The sequence below is a fragment of the Amaranthus tricolor genome, chromosome 10 (genome assembly GCF_026212465.1).
Source record: "Amaranthus tricolor cultivar Red isolate AtriRed21 chromosome 10, ASM2621246v1, whole genome shotgun sequence".
In the NCBI taxonomy this organism is placed as follows: Eukaryota; Viridiplantae; Streptophyta; class Magnoliopsida; order Caryophyllales; family Amaranthaceae; genus Amaranthus; species Amaranthus tricolor.
The window spans coordinates 430,942-452,226 of record NC_080056.1 but is presented as its reverse complement, the minus strand read 5'-3'; the positions used below and the strand labels follow the sequence as shown (position 1 = coordinate 452,226).

Genomic DNA, 21,285 nt, shown 5'->3' with positions numbered 1-21,285 from the left:
CCAAACAATTATGTTTGCAAGCTTAATAAGTCTTTATATGGACTAAAACAAGCCTCACGCCAATGGTATGCAAAGCTGAATTCTGAATTGCAGAACATGGGTTATAAACAATCTAAAAATGATTATTCTTTGTTCATTAAAGAGACTACTGATGATATCACAATAGCAGTGGTGTATGTTGATGATATAATAGTAACAGGCTCAAATGAATCAGAAATAATTTGGTTCAAGGATCATTTGCACTCTGTATTCAGTATCAAGGACTTGGGAGTTCTGAGTTATTTCTTGGGGATGGAGATCAGTAGACTTGAAAATGGGATTGTCATGACACAAAAGAAGTTCACCAAGGAATTACTTCTAGATTGTAATATGGATGTTACCAAGGCTGCTAAAACCCCTTTACCAGCCAATATGAAGCTTATGATTGATAAAGGAGAATTATATGCAGATCCAGAGCATTATAGAAAGATAGTAGGAAAGCTAAATTTTTTGAGCCACACAAGACCAGACTTGTCTTTCTCAGTACAAACTCTGAGTCAGTTCATGCATCAACCAAGAGTGCATCATGTGCAGGCCTTGAATCATGTACTGAGGTATGTTTCTCACACCATGGGTCAAGGAATCATTCTGTATGCTACAGATAACTTGACTCTAACAACATACTCAGACTCAGATTGGGCATCATGTCCAAACACTAGAAGATCAGTGACAGGATACATATTGTTATTGGGAAAATCTCCAGTATCCTGGAAATCTAAGAAACAATCAACCCTTTTTAAAAGCTCCAGTGAAGCTGAATATCGAGCAATGGCCTCAGCATCTTCAGATTCAACTTGGCTGGTCAGACTCCTCACAGAATTGGGTATAACAAACCTGAAACCAGTTACCCTGTATTGTGACAATCAAAGTGCTATTCACATTGGAAAAAATCCTGTATTTCATGAACGTACTAAACACATCGAGATAGATTGTCACTTTACCCGAGAAAAGGTTCTTGAAGGATTAATTCAACTCACTTACACTCCTTCAACAGAACAACTTGCAGATATCATGACAAAGGCTTTGGGATCCTTACAACATGACAAGCTGAAGTCCAAGCTAGGAATGTATTTAGATACAGTTCCCAGCTTGAGGGGGGATGTTGATAATAACACCCATCAGGGGTAATATCGTCATTAATAAATGAAGGGTAAAATTATAATCTTTGAATAAAGCCTTGTATAAAAGCTTCTGGATGAAGCTTCTGTTTTCTGTAATTTTTGGATTGATTGCTCTCTTCTCATTATCAATTAATAAAAGCATAATCTCTTTCTTCCTTCTTGATTTTCTGAGTTCTTCATTGAAGATTTCGTCATTGAAGATTTTATCATATGCTGTATACACACTAGCGGCGAAACCAGAAAATAAAAAGTAGGAGAATCGAAAAAATATATAGTATTACTATCTATACACTCGAAAAATTTACAACAGCCGAACTAAAAAAATATGTCGCAAGAATAAGCTGTGAAGTAGATAGCGGCCAATTGTAGGGCTAGGCCCCTACGGACCCATGTGGCTTCGCCACTTATCCAAACTTCTTGGCTCGAGGACTAAGTGTCACGAGAACAATTTTTTTAGGACATGCATGGGTGATGCGACAATCAACTTGGTGAATTGCGGAAATGAGAAAGGGATGCTGCCTTACGGATACAATCAAAACTAGAACATTAAGGAAAATGCAAGGACGATTAAATCAATTCATCTCTTCCTTTGAGTTAATGGAGCGCACATACACAAGAGTTAAGACTATTTATGTGCGGAACACTAAATTGAGGAGTATTACTATATATATCTATACACTAGAAATAGGAGTATATATGAGTATCACTATTCGATTTCGGTCCGAAAAATCGGATACCTGGAATCCGGATATCTGGTTTAATCTGGATTGGATACCGGATAGTCGGTTTTCAATTTTTTTTTTGTATTTTTTAAAACAATTTTATGTTTTTTTCGACATAACTATTTAAGCTCACTTCGCTTTCATTCTTTAATCAAGCTTATTTTTTAAACAATTTCAAAAAAAAAGCTTATTTTTTAAAGTTAGAATACAAATCATTTTGGAAATATAATTGGATTTTCAAAAGTCCAAATTAATTAACAATAAATTAGTTATACAATTTAGTTATAATTTAGAACTGTTAATATTAGTAAATTTAACAACCAAAAAAAAATATTTATGAAAAAATATTTATATATTTTAAAAATAAAAAATAAAAAATAAAAAAAGTAGAAAACTAGATATCCGGATACCCTGTTTTGCCAATACGCTGATCCGGATCCGGTATCTGGTTTAAAAACCGGATACCCAGTTTGAATTATCCGATTTTCAAAAATCGAATAATTTATCTGGTTTTTAAAATCAGATACCAGATATTTTTGAACACCCCTAACTACAAATCAGTGTCGTTTCTGACAATTTTTGGGCCTTAGGCGAAAAATAAAAAAGGGCCCTTATATAAGTAGTTTTGGTTATTGTTTCTTCAACTATGTAGTTCAATAGTCATGCGCTTAACTAAGAAACGTAATGTTGTAAGTTCGATCTATGCTAGAAGCTACTTATACAATACTCAATTTGGGCTTATTTATAAGCTGAACCCTAGACAGTTACACCTTAAAACTACCTTTTAAAACTGTCCTGACTACAATCACTTAATAGTTGGTATATATGGAGTATTGAGTACTTAAGGTTTTAAAATTCTATAGCTAAAATATGAAAATTTCCTTGACCTAAAAAGAGTAATTTATGATGTCTAACCCTTAAATATGTCAAATATACTCATCCTTAATACCAGTGAGATTGAGATAGTTTCATACAGTTTGTTTGATAGTTGGTACTAAATAATTGTAATTTGAATGATTAATTAGTAGTGAAAATTATATGAAATGTACTATGTCACACGTATAGTAATAAAATTTTGATCATAAATAAGCGTTTATCTTCATATTTTTCATTTCTCCTAATATCACATTTTTAAATGGTAACATTGAAATAAATTTTGTAAAGATAATGAGATGATTGAAGAAGAACAAGTATGAACATCAAACTTGTCAAGAGATTTTCCTACCAAAATTACACCAACTTTTCGATTATTCTCATTCCCACCATTAAATATCGACTATCAATCGAGCTAATAGTATTATGGTGTTGTTTTTATGGGGAGTATAGAGAGTTTTTTTTTTTTGTCTCTTATTGTAATAAATATGTTATTAAATAAATTAAGATATTAAATTGTATGGATAATATTAAAAGAGAGTTTAAAAGAACGAGAATGAAATAATATGGTTGAATTCATTATTTCTTTTGACTCATTAATTTAATTCAAAATTTCACAAATGATAATCAAATAAATTAATTTATTACTCCCTTCGTTTCCTAATGTTCTTCCCATTTACTTCTTGCACAGTTTTCAAAGTAAATTTTGAGTCTTAATATCTCTAAATACGCATCATAAAAAATTATAAAAAATATATAATAAAAAAGTATACTTTAAGACAAATCTAACAAGATCGCACATAGATATATTTTATTATCTATATATGTCTTGAAAATCTTAATCAAATTTCTTTATCCAAAATAAAATATTTTAAATGGGAAAAACATGAAAAAACAAATCTAGTAAAACTTAAATTTCATATTGATACGTTTCTATTCTTGAAAGTGCTTATATAAAATATATCCTAATTATTCCTAATTTCTAACCAATAATAATATGGCAAGTAATAATTGTATATTAACCTATACCTTTGAAGTTTGAACCATAAATCTGTGGGCGGAGAAGAATGAAGATTACGTTTTGGAATTTAACCCTTTGGAAATGGGAGTAGTTATTGACTCATTTTGATTTTTTAATAAATGTATGTTAATTAATTAAAAAAAACATACATATCATTATCTAAAAATTATTTGAAGTGGTGAAAACAAAAATTCTAGGTATGTATTCAGTCTCTTAGAGTAAATATTCAAATGATATTTTGAGGGGTATATATTTTCTATTTGACTAACATTCAAACATCGGTGGGGATGACAGAGTTTATTTTTGTTAAAGTTGGACTACATTAGGAATTGGCTCTAAGCTCTTTTATTTTTACTATCATTATGGAAGAGATTTCTAAATCTATTTGGGAAACGGTACCGTAGAACATGCTATTTGCTGACGATATAATGCTGGTAGCAGAAACTAGAGAGGAGTTTAGTAATAAATTGGATGAGTGGAGGGAAACTTTAGAAGGTAAAGGGTTGCGCATTAGCCATACGAAGACCGAGTATTTGCGCTGTGACTTTAGTGGGACATCACCGGTAGGTGAACCAGACGTGTCCATTAATGAAGCAGTAGTTAAAAGTACGACCATGTACAAGTATTTGGGATCGATCATTCAAAGGGATGGGGAGATTGACGGAGATGTAAATCATCGTACATTTGCGGGTTGGCTCAAGTGGCGAGCAGCCACCGCAGTGCTATGTGACAGGAAATTCCCAAGCAAGTTAAAAGGAAAATTCTACCGGGCGGCAATCAGACCTGCTCTGCTATATGGGACTGAATGTTGGCCTGTAAAGAAGATTTTTTAACAGAAGATTTTTTAACAGAAGATGAAAGTTACAGAAATGCGTATGCTAAGGTGGATGTGTGGGCACACATTGATGGATCGAATTAGGAACCAAGAGTTCAGGGACAAACTAGGGGTTGCCCTTATTTCTGGAAAAATGGGCGAAAATAGATTGAGATGGTTTGGACATGTGCATAGAAAGACTTTCGACGCCCATATGAGGAGGGTAGAGAGAATTATAGTAGAGGGTAAAAGGAGTCGAGGAAGACCCAGGAGAACTTGAGATAGGTGTCATATCCATGTTTTAGACTACTGATATCCTCTTAGATTACCTTTTGGTGTTCTTGCCCTCTTGCTTCTCTCGTTTCTTTTATTATTAGTTTTGTTTTCTTTTTTGCAGTTGGTTCTACTTATTTATTTTTATTTATAGGCATGTAGTTTATCTTTCTCATGTAGTTACGTCTCTTTATCTTTCTTGAGCCGGGGGCTCCTTTGGCCGCGCTCTCCTTTATGGGTATGAGTTGCCGCCGTCCTTCGCTCTCAAGACCCTTCATAGTTTTTCTATGAGCGGGATACACTGGGTAGGATGATGATGATGATATTCAATATTTGAGGTTACATATTATTTGCGATATTTTTGTAAATTCTTAAAAAAACTAAAAATCAGACAATAAATATGCCCTATTATATTAAAAAAAAATTGTTGTAATTTAAAAATTAATTTTTACAATTTTTACCACTTTAATAATTTTCAATGAGTGATTCTCATATTCACATAATTTGAGGTTACATGATTGAAGCTAAATATTTGATTGAGTAAATAAAGACCATGAAACAACTTAATTAAATTTAGATACGCCACTAAAAGTTACGTGAGCAATGACCAAGAATGGACAGGCTAAGCTAAGTAGGACAAATTCAAAAGATAATTGACATCCCATGCATTTTCAGAGTCACACATACTTGTAGACTTATAGTGTAACATATCACATATGTCTTCTAAACTTATCACAAGCCTGCCTCCTTAACTGCACCTGGCAGTTCAATCCTCGTCGCTCAAGGGTCTTATTGCGAAGTAAAAATTCACACAATAATTTTTGAAGTCTTGTTTGTCTTGTCATGTTTGTCATATTGATAATTGATAATTAATTAAAATGGGGGATTTGATCACATGCAGTTTTTATCAATTGATTTTAAATTATTAGTAGATTTTAAACACACTGATAGGAATAAATTATTGTAAATTGATTAATTTGCAATAATAAGTTGTTTCAGCTAACTAATTTATCAAACACTAGTCATATGAGATGATTTGACCATCTCAACCATTTAATTTGAACCTAAATAAAAACAAATAATATATTAAGATATAAGTGCTAGCACACGTTCAAGATTAGATTTGTTAAGTTTTTATCCGAATTTAAATTGACCTAAAAATTGATATGACTTGAAAAAACCGAAAAACAGGTTAAGTACAACGACTATAATCCAAATCTTGCCATATTAAATGTTTTTCTAATTTTCGATTTCAAGTTGTTAGTTTTTTGGTCCTTTTATAAGAAAAATCTTTATAAAAAGCTCATGTTTCATGTTGTTTATGAAATTTTTATTGATAAATAAAATATTTTTAACAAACTCAATAAAAATTTTAGTGATAAATAAAAAAGCTATATCACAAAGGTGTCAACTTAGGATACTATTTTTTTTTATCTCAAAAAAAAAATATTTTTAAAAATTCAAAATAAAGTATGTTTTTAAAAATTAATGTTGTGAAGCACACACAAACTATCATCCATAAATTATTTTAATTATTTGTTAACCATAAAAAATATATTGAAATGGACTACTCTATCAAATGGCATAAAAATCCAATTGCGACCCCCAAACCATACCAATCATTTAAGCAATTATAATAACTTATTTATTTGTACTCATTTGTCCAAATTAAATTCATGGACATAAAAAATTACAATAATACATCATAGATAGCTTTATGAATATACCACATCTTGTTCGTCACCACAAACGTCACTCCTTAGCCATGTGACAAATCTCTATAAATAACCCTCTAAGCCACAACTATCTCCATTCTTAGCCACATAAATCTCAAACTAAAAATTAAAACTAGTATCCTACCCAAAAAAAAAATATATATACATATATATAATTGCAATTCTTTTAAGATTACTTGCAACCTAGAATTTTGATGGCGGAACAAAAACCTCACTTCCTTCTTATGACCTACCCGGCCCAAGGCCATATCAACCCCGCCCTACAATTCTCTAAGAAGCTCCGGAGAGCCGGGGCTGATGTTACCCTTATCACTAGTGTCTCCGCCCATACTCGGATCGACAAAGCCACTGTTCCTACTGGTGTGGAGTTTGAATCGTTTTCGGATGGATACGATAACGGTTATAGGGCAAGTGACGGGGATGTCATGGACTATTTATCAACTTTTCGCCAGCGTGGGGCTAATACCTTGGAGACGCTCTTTCAGAAGAGCGCCAGCAAGGGAAAACATGTTACTTGTGTAGTGTACACCTTACTTTTGCCTTGGGCGGCCGAGGTGGCACGTAAGTTTCACGTGCCATCCGCTCTTCTATGGATTCAACCCGCGACAGTTTTTGACGTGTACTATTATTACTTTAATGGTTATGGTGATATTATAAAAGAATGTGAAAAAGACCCCTCATGGTCATTAGAATTACCAAATTTGCCATTTAAACTTGTAACCCGTGACCTACCTTCATTTCTTTTACCATCCAACCCTTTTTTGTACACTTTTGCTCTCCCTACATTCCAAGAACAAATGGAACAATTAGAAAAAGAGGAGAAACCAAGAATCCTTGTGAATTCCTTTGAGGATTTAGAAATCCATGCATTTAAATCCATTGAAAAACTTAGCTTAGTTCCTATAGGACCTCTCCTACCCTCGGCCTTCCTTGATGGGAAGGATCCCTCAGATAAATCCTTTGGTGGAGATCTTTTTCAAAAATCTAAAGATACAGATTATATAAAATGGTTAAACTTAAATAAATGTTCCTCGGTGATTTACGTGTCCTTTGGAAGTCTTTCAGTACTATCCAAAGAACAAATGGAACAATTAGCTATCGCTCTGATACAGACCCACAGGCCGTTCCTGTGGGTCATCAGAGAAATAGGAAAAAAAGAAAAATTTGTACCCGATAATAACGAGGAAGATAGTTTGAGCTGCATGGAGCAGCTCAAACAACAAGGGCTAATTGTCCCTTGGTGTTCTCAAGTGGAGGTTTTATCTCACCCTTCAGTCGGATGTTTTGTGACACATTGTGGATGGAACTCGACTTTAGAAAGTCTAACATCTGGTGTTCCTATGGTCGCGTTTCCACAATGGACCGACCAAACGACGAATGCTAAGTTAGTAGAAGATATTTGGAAGAGTGGGGTAAGGGTAAAGGTGAGTAATGAAGAAGGAGGATTGGTAAAGAGCGAGGAGATTAAGAGATGTTTGGAGATTGTAATGGAAAGTGAGGAAATAAGAGAAAATGCTAAGAAATGGAAGGAATTGGCTGTTGAAGCTGCTCAAGAAGGTGGATCTTCTGATAGAAATTTGAAGGCATTCATGGAGGAATTGTTCAATGTTGATTGTCAAAATCCATGATTATGAAAATTTATGATCAATTAACATACTAATATTTGATATATTTTATCTTTTTATGAATGATTAGTAGTAATTAATTTAATTTTAAGGTTTTAAGCTATAGTTTCATGCATGTTGTATAATTATTATACTATATTAGTTATAGTAAGATTCTTGTGTTGGCAAATGTAAAGAAAATAAATTGAGTTTCATAGAGATGTGTAATTGTATTACTTTTGATATAAATATTGATCAAGCTTTCCTTATACAATATGATGAGGATATATTTTTTCTTTATAATTATTTGGTGTTAGATCATAAATAGATCTGAGGATAGAAAACTACTGGCCTACTCCTAATCACTACTTGATAAGTACTATGAGGATGTGGTGCAATACATTGGAAAAGAAATAGAGAAAAATGCCTTATTAGTCGTTTTGTCTTTTTGTATATTTAACATGTAAGATTTATAATTCTTTGGTTTTGAGATATAATGAACTATATTAAAAAGACTTACTGAATCATGTGCACTTTTTATTTATGTATAATAACAGATAATGTTTTTTGAATAATTAATAGAAAACGACCTATTTGTTATCATCAACAAGGATAAAGTTACATAAAGTAAAAAAATGTGTAGATTAAAGTAATTATTCTAGCTACTCGAATAATTTTGAGCTTAATTTATTTTTAACAAAGAAAACTTTTGTTATTTTAATAATTTTGAGCTCAATCTTTACATGGGCTTTTTGTCTATGCGTAAAGAATGAGTAATGGATAACTACATTAGTGGATCCTCGGCCTACTATAATTCCACATGCCCTGCCTGGATTTGCCGAGCTTTGTCAGAAATTGGGGCCGGCCCAGTGTGAAAATATAGCACATCAAAACTGAAAATAATGGGAGAATAGTTGAATATTTTATTCTTATCGTAAATATTCAATTTTCATCGATTGGCAAATTTAAGATCTCAGATTCTCAGTATAGAATTAATTAATATTACACACAAATGACTAAGTCGTGGCCTTGACAGTTTGTTCCAGATTCCCCCTTCTTACTATCTAGATAAAGATAAGCTTTTCTCCCCTTCTTACATCGGTAGGAATAACAAATAAGTAATGTTGTGTGACAGCGGAAGTAAAGATCGAAAAACAATAATGAAACAATAAGTAATGTTGTGCGACAGCGGAAGTAAAGATCGAAAAACAATAATGAAACAATAAAGATTCACAAACAATAAAGAAAATCACACCGAAAAATTAACGTGGTTCACTATCAACGTGATAGCTACATCCACCGACACCGAGAATAAATTTTTCACTATAAACCGGGAGATTATAAGATGAACACGAGAAACCATAACAATGGCCCTCCAAGCTTTTTCTCTCTTAGTTTTCCTCACTTTGTGTTTTGCATTGCATCATCTTCTAATTCTAATTACATTGGGCCAGTTGTTCGAGTCATATATTTCAACAAGTAAAATATTTCAATAAGTAAAAATTTAATGAATAATCCATGGATATGAGTCTTATGAAAAGTCTTACTTAATGGATCATTCCCACTCTATATTCACCCCTCATATCCCTATTATATCTACAACTTACTACTTCATATTAAATTTTTTATAATTTTATTGAAATCTTTCGGAAAAAATCACAAATATAAATGTTATTATATTGTAAGCTTTAAATAAAATTAGGCATATAACTAATTTGTAAGGAATTGAGATTGTATGAAATGCATATAACGTAGACATGGGGTGAATGTAATGGTATATTCAATTGGTCATAGTGGGTGGGTATGAGTTTGAATGCATATTTAGGTGTGCAAGTGTGAAATTTTTGGTATATTCATATAATGTCGACATGTGGGTGTGAAAATTTTATCCATCTTAAATGATGCGTAGGTGATATATATGAAAAATTTTGGTGAATATGAATTTGAAGACACGAACCTACCTATTTTAGCATCAGCTCATCATCACTATACGTTATATAGAGGATTTCTCCTCTTTCGAGTGAAATAAACTATAGACGTCAAACATCAAGCTATTTGGTTAAAAAAAAAAGTGTCTTTAGACCAAAATGGTATAATTAGAGATGTTTATTGAGCATTTGAGTCGATATAATGGAAGTTAATTTTAAAATGATAGTGTGAAATAAATGATAAAAATAAATAGGTAAAAAAGTTTATGAATCAAATAAAGAAAGAATAAATTTATAAATAAGATAAAACAGAGGGATTGGTGTCTATTCAATTTTAAGAATGTACTTTAAATAAAATAAATGAAACAAATATAATACTCCAATCTAATTACGTACTCCACTTTATTCATGGATACCACATAAAATATAAATATCTTTGAAAACAAAGCATGGTGCTCTAACTTTTTAATAGGAAAATTTTAATATTTAATTACTTAATGTATGAATAATTGAGATTAATTATGACAAACTGACATTCACTTTGTACTTGAACCACATGAAACCCATAATATATGTATATATACATATATAATGGTTTATTCTATATAAATAATCAATTAAGATGTGTACAATTCATATATTATTTTTCTTTTAATTGTAAGCTCCATTAATTTTTGTCGACTTAATTTTAAAAGTGAAGAAGTATTATTTAATTTAAAAGAGAGAATAAGAAGGATTGCTTAATTCTATTTAACATGGAGAATTAGAGATGTTCAAAAAATTTACCAATTGGCCATTAACTTGAATTTATAATTGATTTCGATTGATTTTAAAATAAATTAAAATTATATAAATATCAATATGAATATAAGATTCGATTTTAAATCGATTCAAATTAAGTAATCTAAAATAAACTCAATGATCCGATTTAGTGAGAATAATTATATTGTATTCAATGATCGATTTAAAATAATGTTAAAAATTTATCTCGACCATCAACATATAAATTTAACTTCTTGCATTGTTTTTATCCATTCTATCGTTATACTCAAAATTTAAGGCTGTTCTTCTAAATTTAATCTTCATATAGTTTATTATCTCCATCTATATTATTTTTACTCTTGTATTTTCAATTTAACTAAATTTACTTTAATTCTATTTAATTTTATTTAGTTCACTTCATTTCAAATTTTCACATTCGAAATCATGGCACTTACATATATAAAAATTAAAGATAAAATTATTCTAAAAACTATGTAAAATAATGGACAATAGAATCCCAACTATAATGTCCATTCGCTCAAAATAATGTACACCAAATATTATAGTATTTCATAATAATTCCTAATATGGACTATAATGGTATTTTTTTCAAAATAATCTTAACTATTACATTTATAATAAACTCAAATTGGGTGCATTACAAAAGAAAAATCAATAGTTGGAATTATCTTGAGAAAATACACTCATATTTAAAATTATTATGGAATAATCGATATTTGAAATTATTTTGGAGCAATTGAACAATAGTTTGAATTATTAATGTCTATTTTTCCTATTTATATGTAGTATTGTTTAAAAAATAGCCCGAAAAAAGAGTGTTAGCATTTTTGCAAATTGAGAAATGTAAAGAATATATTCAACTACAATAATATAAAACAAATACTCCTATATATTCCATGGTTCCACCACAATCACAACTAACAATTCCTTCCATCAAGCATATAATTTTTATCATGAATCCAATTCCATATTTTTGTCGAAGTTTAAAGATTTAAATATGATATGTCTAAAATGATAAACCAAAAGTTTGAATATTTAAATATGACATGTCTAAAATGATAAACCATATAAATAACATTGTACTCCTATAAGATAAAATTTCTTAGTCTTCCAACCCAAGTCATGGAAGCACAAAAATCTATAAACCAAGTTATCATAAATCATAAAAAAAAAATTAAAAAAATATTATAAATTATAACATTTTTAGACCAGGTGTCCTCAGATGCAAGCGTCCAAAAACATTCAGATTCAACATTGTTCCAACACCAATTGTTTCCCCTTTAATTTAAAAATTTATTCACACAATCGATTTTCTACTCTATATGTATTTTTAGAACACTTTTTCTACATTAGTTCCTTTCTTTCAATTCAGGTTTTTTTAGGAAAAATTCATTATTGACTCTTTTATTTCATTCATTTCGTATTATTTAAATAAAAAAACTCTCATATCATAATCTAAAATAATACAAAATAAATAGGGCAAAAAAATATATATCTAACAAAATATTTTAAAAACGTTACAATAACCACAATTTTATATACAAAAAAGTCAAAAATGTACTAATACTAACTAATTTAATGCACTTAACCCACATCTTAAATACCTATCTAATCATACACTTCCTAATTCATACACCACTCATTTCACTTAAGAGACCTCAATATCTACTATCTACACTACACACCAAATATTTCCCGTTCCTCTATTTTACACTTACAACCAACAATGAACAATCAAAACACCCACCATATCCTTCTCATTGCTGCCTCTGCACAAGGCCACTTAAACCCCACGCTCCAACTCGCCAAACGCCTCACACGCGCCTCCCCGACTCTACACGTCACCTTCGCCACCATGGCCACCGCAATTTGTCAACTAAACCTCCCGTCTTCTGAACCCTATCTCGGCCGTCTTTCTTTCGCCACCTTCTCTACTGGCTTCGATGACGGCGTTAAGCCCACCGACGACCCGAAGACCGTAGCCGAGAAAGCAAAGCGCGTGGTGTCCACTTCCCTACATAAACTCATCACCACTCTATCCAATCAAGGACGCCCAATCAACCTTTTAGTCTATAGTCTGATGCTTCCTTGGGCTGCTGACGTGGCGCGTGAGCTTCACGTGCCATCTGCTTTGTTGTTTATCCAGTCAGCAACCACCTTTGCAATTTATAACCGTTATTTTAACGGTAATAACGGAAGTGAAGTTAAAAGCCCTAAAATTTGCATAGAATTACCAAATATGCCACTGTTTGAAAGTTGTGATATTCCTACTTTTCTCCTGCCCTCAAGTCCACACTATTTTGCTGCTCCTACAATTGAGGATCACCTTAGAGCCCTTGATAAGGATCTTAATCCAACGGTTCTTATTAATTCATTTGATGCACTTGAAGAATCTGTGATTAACAATTCATTTAATCATGATGATCATCATCGTGTAAAGTTGATCACTGTTGGACCGTTGATTCCATCTGCCTTTTCTGATATGATTGATCCGTATGATGTATCATACGGCTGTGATTTATTCGAGAGGTCTAAGGAGTATTTAACATGGTTGGAGAATCAAGAAGAGAAGTCAGTTATTTATGTTTCATTTGGGAGCATGACCGTTGTAAAAAGGAAGCAATTTGAGGAGATATTACATGGGCTAGAGTTAACGGGCCGGCCTTATTTGTGGGTAGTAAGGCCCATAACGCATAACAAAGTAGTGGGTGATGAAGATGAGGTTGTTATGGAGGATATAATCAAAAATGGGCTTGGCCCAATTAGCGGAAGCCCACAAGAAAAAGGGTTAATTGTGCCTTGGTGTAACCAACTAGAAGTATTAAGTCACCCTGCAATTGGGTGTTTCTTAACACATTGTGGATGGAACTCGATAATAGAAAGTCTGGTTACAAGCGTTCCTATAGTTGGAGTTCCACAGATATCAGACCAGCCTACCAACGCAAAGTTGGTAGACGAGGTTTGGCAAGTCGGGATTAGGGTAAAAAAGAATAATGATGTAGATGGGGAGGAGGTAAGACAATGTATAGAGATAGTAATGGGTAATGAAGAGATTGGAGAAGAGATAAGGAGAAATACAAAGAAGTGGATGGAATTGGCCCTAGAAGCCATAATGGAAGGGGGTTCTTCATACAATAATATCGAATGTTATATAAAAAGTATTCAAAATGTCATACCAAAAGAGAAAATAGTTAAAATGGTGGGCCCTTCAGAGGAGAAAGATCAATTAATACTTCTATTAGAAGAAGAAGAAGAAGAAGTGGTAAAAAATATGGAACCACTTGATGAGGTACTTTTAGAGAAGAATAATATAATTGATGAGGTGGGAAAATCATAGAAATCTAATAAGGATGAACTTTATACTTTTTAGCAAAGTGGAAGAGGAATATGCTAGTGAGTACTGAGTAGTGACAGACTGTTTGTACTTATTTCCTTAACTAGCATTCTTGACAACCGTTGAATGTTGCACTTTTATTCATCTTCTACATCAAGGTATTGTAAGATCCCGAATCAGTGATCTACCTCATAAAATAAGTTTATAAATGAGATTTGGATATAGAATGTAATCTTATTGCCAAGTATAAAAAATAGCAAATATGAAAAACTTACCTACTTATGCGGTACAAGTAATATTTTTACAAATTGTAGTTGAGATTTTGAAATTTAATCTATTCCATGTTTTTTCTTGAATTTGGCTCATTATTGTTAGCTTTAGTTACACTCATTCACACTTCCTTCATACGGTCATCAATTCGACATATTTCCATTTTGTGATATAGCTTTTTATTGATTTAATTGTTAATTATCCATTATCTCATAAAAAATAAGATTAGCATATACTCTCCCATTCTTCAAGTTTGTTATATTTTGTCTTTTTAGTCGTCTTATCTAATTTTCTCCACAGTTTAAAATTTTCATCTATAAAATTACTTTTTCCGCCTTTAATACCATTCATACAATTAAAATCTTTTGGTCTTATTCTTCCACCAACTAAATTAATTTTAGTATTTGTGCTAAATACCCTACCACTCCTAGTAAACTCGAAGTACATAGAATGTATATTCTTTGTTTCGATGAGATTGATACAGTAGAAAATAACACAAAGATAAAAAAAAGGTGGTGGAGACATTGAAATTGTATATATATGGTTAGAACTAAAAGGAAGAAAAGTTAAAAGAAGACGTGCAGATAAAAATTAAAGAAATTGTTGAAAAATATCCAAAAAAATTATTACAAAGTGAAAAAGATGATTTAAAAATAGAAATATCGGTAAACTAGAGGAAGTACAAGTTTATCTAACAAGCAACAATAGAGAACGTGTGATTGTAGAGTTTCCTACATGCATAAAATTCGGTATTTGGGTTCTAACTTCATTAATTTATAGCACAGTTTTTCTGCATCGTGACATTAAGTTAACATTCAAGAAAAATAAAATATGTGCATGTAAATAAAAGAGTTTAAATAAGAGTTAAATAAAAGAGTTTAAATAAGAGTTAGAATATATGAACGACAGGATGAGATTAATTTAAAAAAAATAATAATTTTAAAATGATGAAAAATGAGAAAAATAACCTAAAATAAAAATACCATAAATTAACAGGAATATAAAGAATACAGATTTTTTATGCATATCATTCCAAAATATTGAGGGTTTTCATTTTGCCCGTGAACGTTATAGATCAACATAATTTATGAGATAGTGTAGATGTGAGATTTTAACTTTGTTTAATATTTCTCTTTTATTGTAATTTTGATATAGGAATATTATTCTATTAAAGGAAAAAAAATGAAAATCAAATAAATTAAAGATATTTGTAAAAGAAATTAAGAAAGAAAATACATTGGTATATGAAATAAGGAAACAAAATATATTCCATTTACTAATTATATGATATTGAAATCAAAATACATCCCAAAAAAGTGAAATAAATTTATAAGAATTAGTAGTTCACTCAAGCATATAACAGTACTATAAGGTTTGTGATGGCCCGGTCGTGGCCCAAATATTATTTGGAATTGTTGTGAATTTTTGAAATAGATAAAAATTATCAAAAAAAAAAAAAAAAAAGCATACAATAACTTATATTTCAACTTATTTTCAAATATAAGCGCCTCCAACCCAGAGCTCAGGTTCAATTTTGTTCGTAGTTAGTAACTGCGAACAGGATATTTGATAAAAAAAAAGCCAACAGCTCTATTCGCAGTTAGTAAATGCAAACAACGCCTTAGGCTTTTTTTGAATCAAACCCTCTGTTCGCAGTTAGCAAGTGCAAACAAAACTCATACCTCATGTTTGGGAATAAGACGTTTATATTTGACAATAAATTGAAATATAGCTTAATGTATGCTCTTTTTTTTTATAATTTTACTCATCTATTTCAAATTTTCGAATTGTTGTAGCCCAAGTGCCCAAAAACGACTCAACGTGTAATATCCTTTCTTTTAAAAAAAAAAAAGAATAATAATAATAATAATGAATAAATTTCAGAAAAATAAATAAATAAAATAAAATAAAATAAAAACATAACCCACTTATTAACAATAACCTCCCACACCATTAACAATAACTTCCCACTCTTCCCACCACTCTTCTTCCCACTCTTCCCACTAAACCTCATAACTAACCTCACTTACCTCTTATAAATCAAATCAATTATCCTTAATTTCATTCCCATTATTACTCACACTTCCTTCTTCTCTTACAAATTATTTCCTCCGTCTCCCAATTGCTTAAAATTCAGTCAAGAAAACGCAAGATTTCGATATTAAAGACAGCGGATTCGTAGACAGAGATTATTAGGAGCGTACGTTGTCTAGGATCGTGTGTCAAGGTAATTCTCAATGTCCATCTAATTAGGTCTATCCCGTTAGTATTATGTGCTAAGTGATAATTAATGTGTTTAAATAGGATGCATGATTTTATATGACATTATTTTATATGATGTTATGTTTTATATATTCTCAAATTATATTTACTATTATTTTTATCAAACTTGAATCTATAATTACTATTTTGATAAAATTTATATTATTGTTTTGATAACGAAATTAGATACGGTTTAATTTGAAAGAGAAATAATTATAATATTATTATTTTGATGAAAGTTATATTATTATTTTAATAATGATTTTTTTAAATGCGATTGAATTTGGTAGGAAAATATTATGATATTAATATTGCAATTGAATATTATTGAGATATATTTATTGGGAAAAATTTATGATCATAAAATATAAAATGTATGATGTATGTTTGATTATATGTTTGTGTGCACGCGACTAATTATTAAAATATATTAAATCACGTAAAGTGTAACACGAGGGAAATGAAGCTCTTATATTTGTTGTGATCCAAGTATAAGGGTGATGAACAGGTTGCCCTGTTTGGTTAGTATAGCTGCCGACAGGTATTATTATTTCTGATACTTGATACGATGTTTGGTCTTCCTTCTATTTGTTGTGATCCAAGTAGAAGGGGTGTGCACACTAGAGTTCCCTGAGACTACTCTGCTGGCCTTGAATTATTTGGGGTGACGACCTCTTGTTGAAGTAGGTATAGGGGTAAAGCCTCGGCCTACTGGCGTTCTCGTTCCCTCAAATTTAAAATTGATTATGTGTTTGTCATTATTAATTATCAATTTAATAAATTGGTTTATGTGATAATATATACATTATTTTCTCAAACTGTTTCCTATTAAACTCAGCTATATGTTATTTTCTAAAATTATTTCCAATTTGATTATATTGTATTTTCTTAAATCATTTTCAAACTTAATCGTCTTACGGGATGGAGTTGGAATTACTCAATTTTTCTGATTTTGGGAGTTTTTCCCTTGTTTTTCTTGCATTCTTATGTTGCAGGTTATTGATTGCGTGGGAAACGTGGAGTGAGGATCACCTAGAAACATAGCTTTTCTTAGAGTCGTATTTCAGTTTAAATTTTACCTTAAGTTGTTTAAATTTTATATGGACATAGATTGCGTTTCAGTCTTCTCTTATGTTGTAAACCCTCTTTTGGATTTAAAGTTATTAAGTTATTTCTTAGTCGTTAAGCCTTACATCTATTTTATTAGAAATAGATGTGGCGGTAACACTCCCATGAGTAGGTTTTGGTTCATGTTTTCATTAAAGGTGTTTTCAAAGGTTCGACCTATTCTGGGGGTGTTACACAACGAGCTAATGCTTATAACATGGTCTTTATTGCCCCAACCACCTGAGCTGCTTTATTAGGTATTAGCATAGGGCCTTATAAGTTACAATTGTAATAGTTTTCAATCGGTCTCCTAATAGATTATCTCTTTGAGAGATGCTCTCAAACTCAACCCTTTAAATCTTAATGTTCACTTACTAAATTCTTAATATGTAACCGCCTCGAATTATGAAGGCAAACACTAATTGGAATTTAGTATTAATCAAGCAAAAGCTTACTTTTGCCAACACAATTAAGGGGTTACTTAAAGGTCAAACCAATATTCAAGTATAATACTTGAACCAAACCAAAGCAATATAACGGAAGTCTTAACTGTCCAAAATATAGGAAAATTAGAACCAAATCGAAATAAGTCCAAAGTTCAAATTACATCCTTAAATTAGTCTAAATCTAAACTAATAGTCTCTCAAATACAATAAAGAGATCTAAACAAAAGGGGAGTCATACTCCAACTCGGGTTCAACTTCCGCTCGCATATCTATTCTCCGTCGAGGTGCTATAGGGGTTTACTCTAAAAACAAAACCATTGGAAAAACATACAAAGCATAGTATCAGCAAAAAGGCTGAGTATAAACACACTGGTGTCCGTCAAACAAGTTATTAAAATCATTTTTTTTTGAGTAAATTCATTTTGAAATATGCTTTTTCATTTGATAAATCATATTATGATTCAAATCCAGTTCAATAGCTCTATAGTAATTTCAAATTCTCAATTTTCATCATAAATCATAATATCTCAATAGATCCAAATCAATTTCAAACTCATATCATAAGTTTACATGAGTACTCTGTGAGTCATCCTGTGACTCGTTTGGTAGTCGGTCTACCGTCCGCGACATGTCCAGCAAGTGTAACACAATGGTATTGTGAACAATACGCGCTCAGCATTGGTGAGCCGTTTAATCATGCACACAACATTTGCTGTGGCATATGTACCCGCCATTTAGGCTAAAATATTTTTTTGTTCATAATATATATCTTGTAATTTTAATAGCATTTGAAAGTCAAAAATATTAACTTTTTTCCATATGATAAACATCTTTTATTTGCACATAGCAAAACATACTTTATTTGCGACTTAGCAAAATCAAATCATAATATTTCCCACATGGGTAAAACATGCTTAGCATAATCATATCATTAAACATAACCTTTGTATTATATTGGGGCATCACTAGCATGTATGGAAATGCATCGTAACAAAAAGTAATTAAAGTTCAATACACTTTTTTTTTAAGGAAACCACTAAAATGTTTCGTTTCAATCCTTCTTAAAGTAAATATAACTTAAAAGGGTTTTGAAATTCATTCAAAACAACTAGAATATGATTCATAAGTCTATAAAATCATTACGACAGAAGATTTCATAAAACACTATTTTCTTAAATACGAGATAGTTTTGCCGGTAATAAAATCGATAATTGATTTACAAAGTACATATTAATTCTCCAACAAGGCCCAAATTAATAAAGTCATTATAATACCTTATTTAAAATGAATTTAAGGTTGTCCCATCATATTATAATTGGTTATGCGAATTTGTAACGATCTTACAATTATTTTCGATAATTTGGGTATTTACCGTTATTTAAATGGTGTCTTAAATCCGTAAAATTTATAAACCATCTAATTTAAAATTAATTTATACTATGAGGCAGTAGGTTATTAATATAATTATAAATTTTTTTTATATAATTATATTTTACCCAAATTTAATTAACAATATTACACTTTTAAATAAATAAACATTGTCTATTAATTTGATAAATTAGTAAATAATTAATAATTTAATTTATAAAATTATACCAAAGTTCCAGAAGTCATATAATATGATTATTAGGCTATTTGAACTTATAAAACTCATGTATGATGTTTTATTATTTTGTATAGATATTTTATCGATAAATAGAATAAAATAGGTTTAAAATTATTTGAGTCCGAATAAAATATTATAAAAAATTATATGATATTCCAGAAGCTATTTTAAGGGGTATAAAATTTTAAATAACCATTAAAAATCATGTGGGGTATTTTTAATAATTAATATCGTTATTTTACCGATAAACCGAATAAAATTTATTTAAGTCCATATATGGTCACGAAAATCCATATAAGTTTTTGAACATGTATCTACTGTTTATATAAGTGTCTCATAAAATTTTCATGTCCAAAAGACGTCATTTAGTATTTATTTTATATTTTACCGTTTTCAAACTTACCGATTATTAATAACCGAGTAAAAATTATTAAGGTCCTTAAATGTCAATGAAATCTTCCCAAACTTTTACCAATTTTACCTACTATCCATATGAGTATGTGATAAAAATTTCAAGTCCATATGTCTTTGTTTGGTAATTATTTTATATTTTATCATTTTACAATTTACCGATAAACAATTTAACGATTATTCAAAAATAATAAAAAAATTACAAACTAAATATATTCTGGCCAAATCTTGTTGGAGACATTATAATATGTTTTTATTAATTATTTTTGATGATGAAGGGTTCATCTAATACCATGTTTTATTATAAGAGTATTTAACACCTTAAAATCCATTAAAATATCAATTTAACGAATAATCTCAACAAAAAGTATCCAAGAAATTTTCTTAACATATAGCTACTGGAAATTTCTTTTAAAATGAATTTCAAATATTTTTAAATTCATATAATCATTTCCATCACAATAACTTTCACAAAGTAGTGTTAAACATGCCTTTAAACATACAATAATTTATAAAATCAACATGCATGATGCCCACAATAATAATACATGTAATAAATTATTTCATACTCAAATTTATTATTTTGACATCATTTTTCAAGATTTAAGAACTTCTCTTTGGGAATTTATTTTTTTTTTAAAAAAATAAGTTTATACATAAACTTTCCCAACTTGTTCTTAAATCCTTTTAAAAAAAATCACCCCATGTGACATATTTCGACTCCAAGCCTATATAATTATTCCGTAAGCTCCAACGTAAGTTCCTACGCGTTTTTAGAAGTGGTTCTAACTTCGGGTCCTTGCCCTTCAAGTCTCAACTCCAACTCTTCAACTAAACATATTGCATTCATCCAAAAATCAATAATAATTTTGGATTTCTAACATGCACTTAACTTTTCCTAGTTTGAGTTGTTAGATTAACACTTGTGATGATTT

At 30.5% G+C, this 21,285-nt stretch overlaps 2 protein-coding genes across 2 annotated transcripts; both read left to right on the top strand.

Moving 5' to 3' along the window:
* The first annotated feature begins 6,645 nt into the window (after positions 1 to 6,645).
* LOC130826013 (crocetin glucosyltransferase, chloroplastic-like) lies at positions 6,646 to 8,477 on the top strand. Its single transcript, XM_057691484.1, has one exon. The coding sequence runs from the start codon at positions 6,794 to 6,796 to the stop codon at positions 8,225 to 8,227; it is 1,434 nt and encodes a 477-aa protein (XP_057547467.1). The 5' UTR covers positions 6,646 to 6,793; the 3' UTR covers positions 8,228 to 8,477.
* Positions 8,478 to 12,359: 3,882 nt separating this feature from the next.
* On the top strand, positions 12,360 to 14,638 carry LOC130826012 (crocetin glucosyltransferase, chloroplastic-like). The gene has a single exon (XM_057691483.1). The coding sequence runs from the start codon at positions 12,641 to 12,643 to the stop codon at positions 14,249 to 14,251; it is 1,611 nt and encodes a 536-aa protein (XP_057547466.1). The 5' UTR covers positions 12,360 to 12,640; the 3' UTR covers positions 14,252 to 14,638.
* Positions 14,639 to 21,285: the final 6,647 nt, after the last annotated feature.

What these genes read in the sequence shown, in the direction of transcription:
- LOC130826013 (XM_057691484.1), top strand. Translation starts at nt 6,794, where the DNA reads ATGGCGGAACAAAAACCTCACTTCCTTCTTATGACCTACCCGGCCCAA.
- LOC130826012 (XM_057691483.1), top strand. Translation starts at nt 12,641, where the DNA reads ATGAACAATCAAAACACCCACCATATCCTTCTCATTGCTGCCTCTGCA.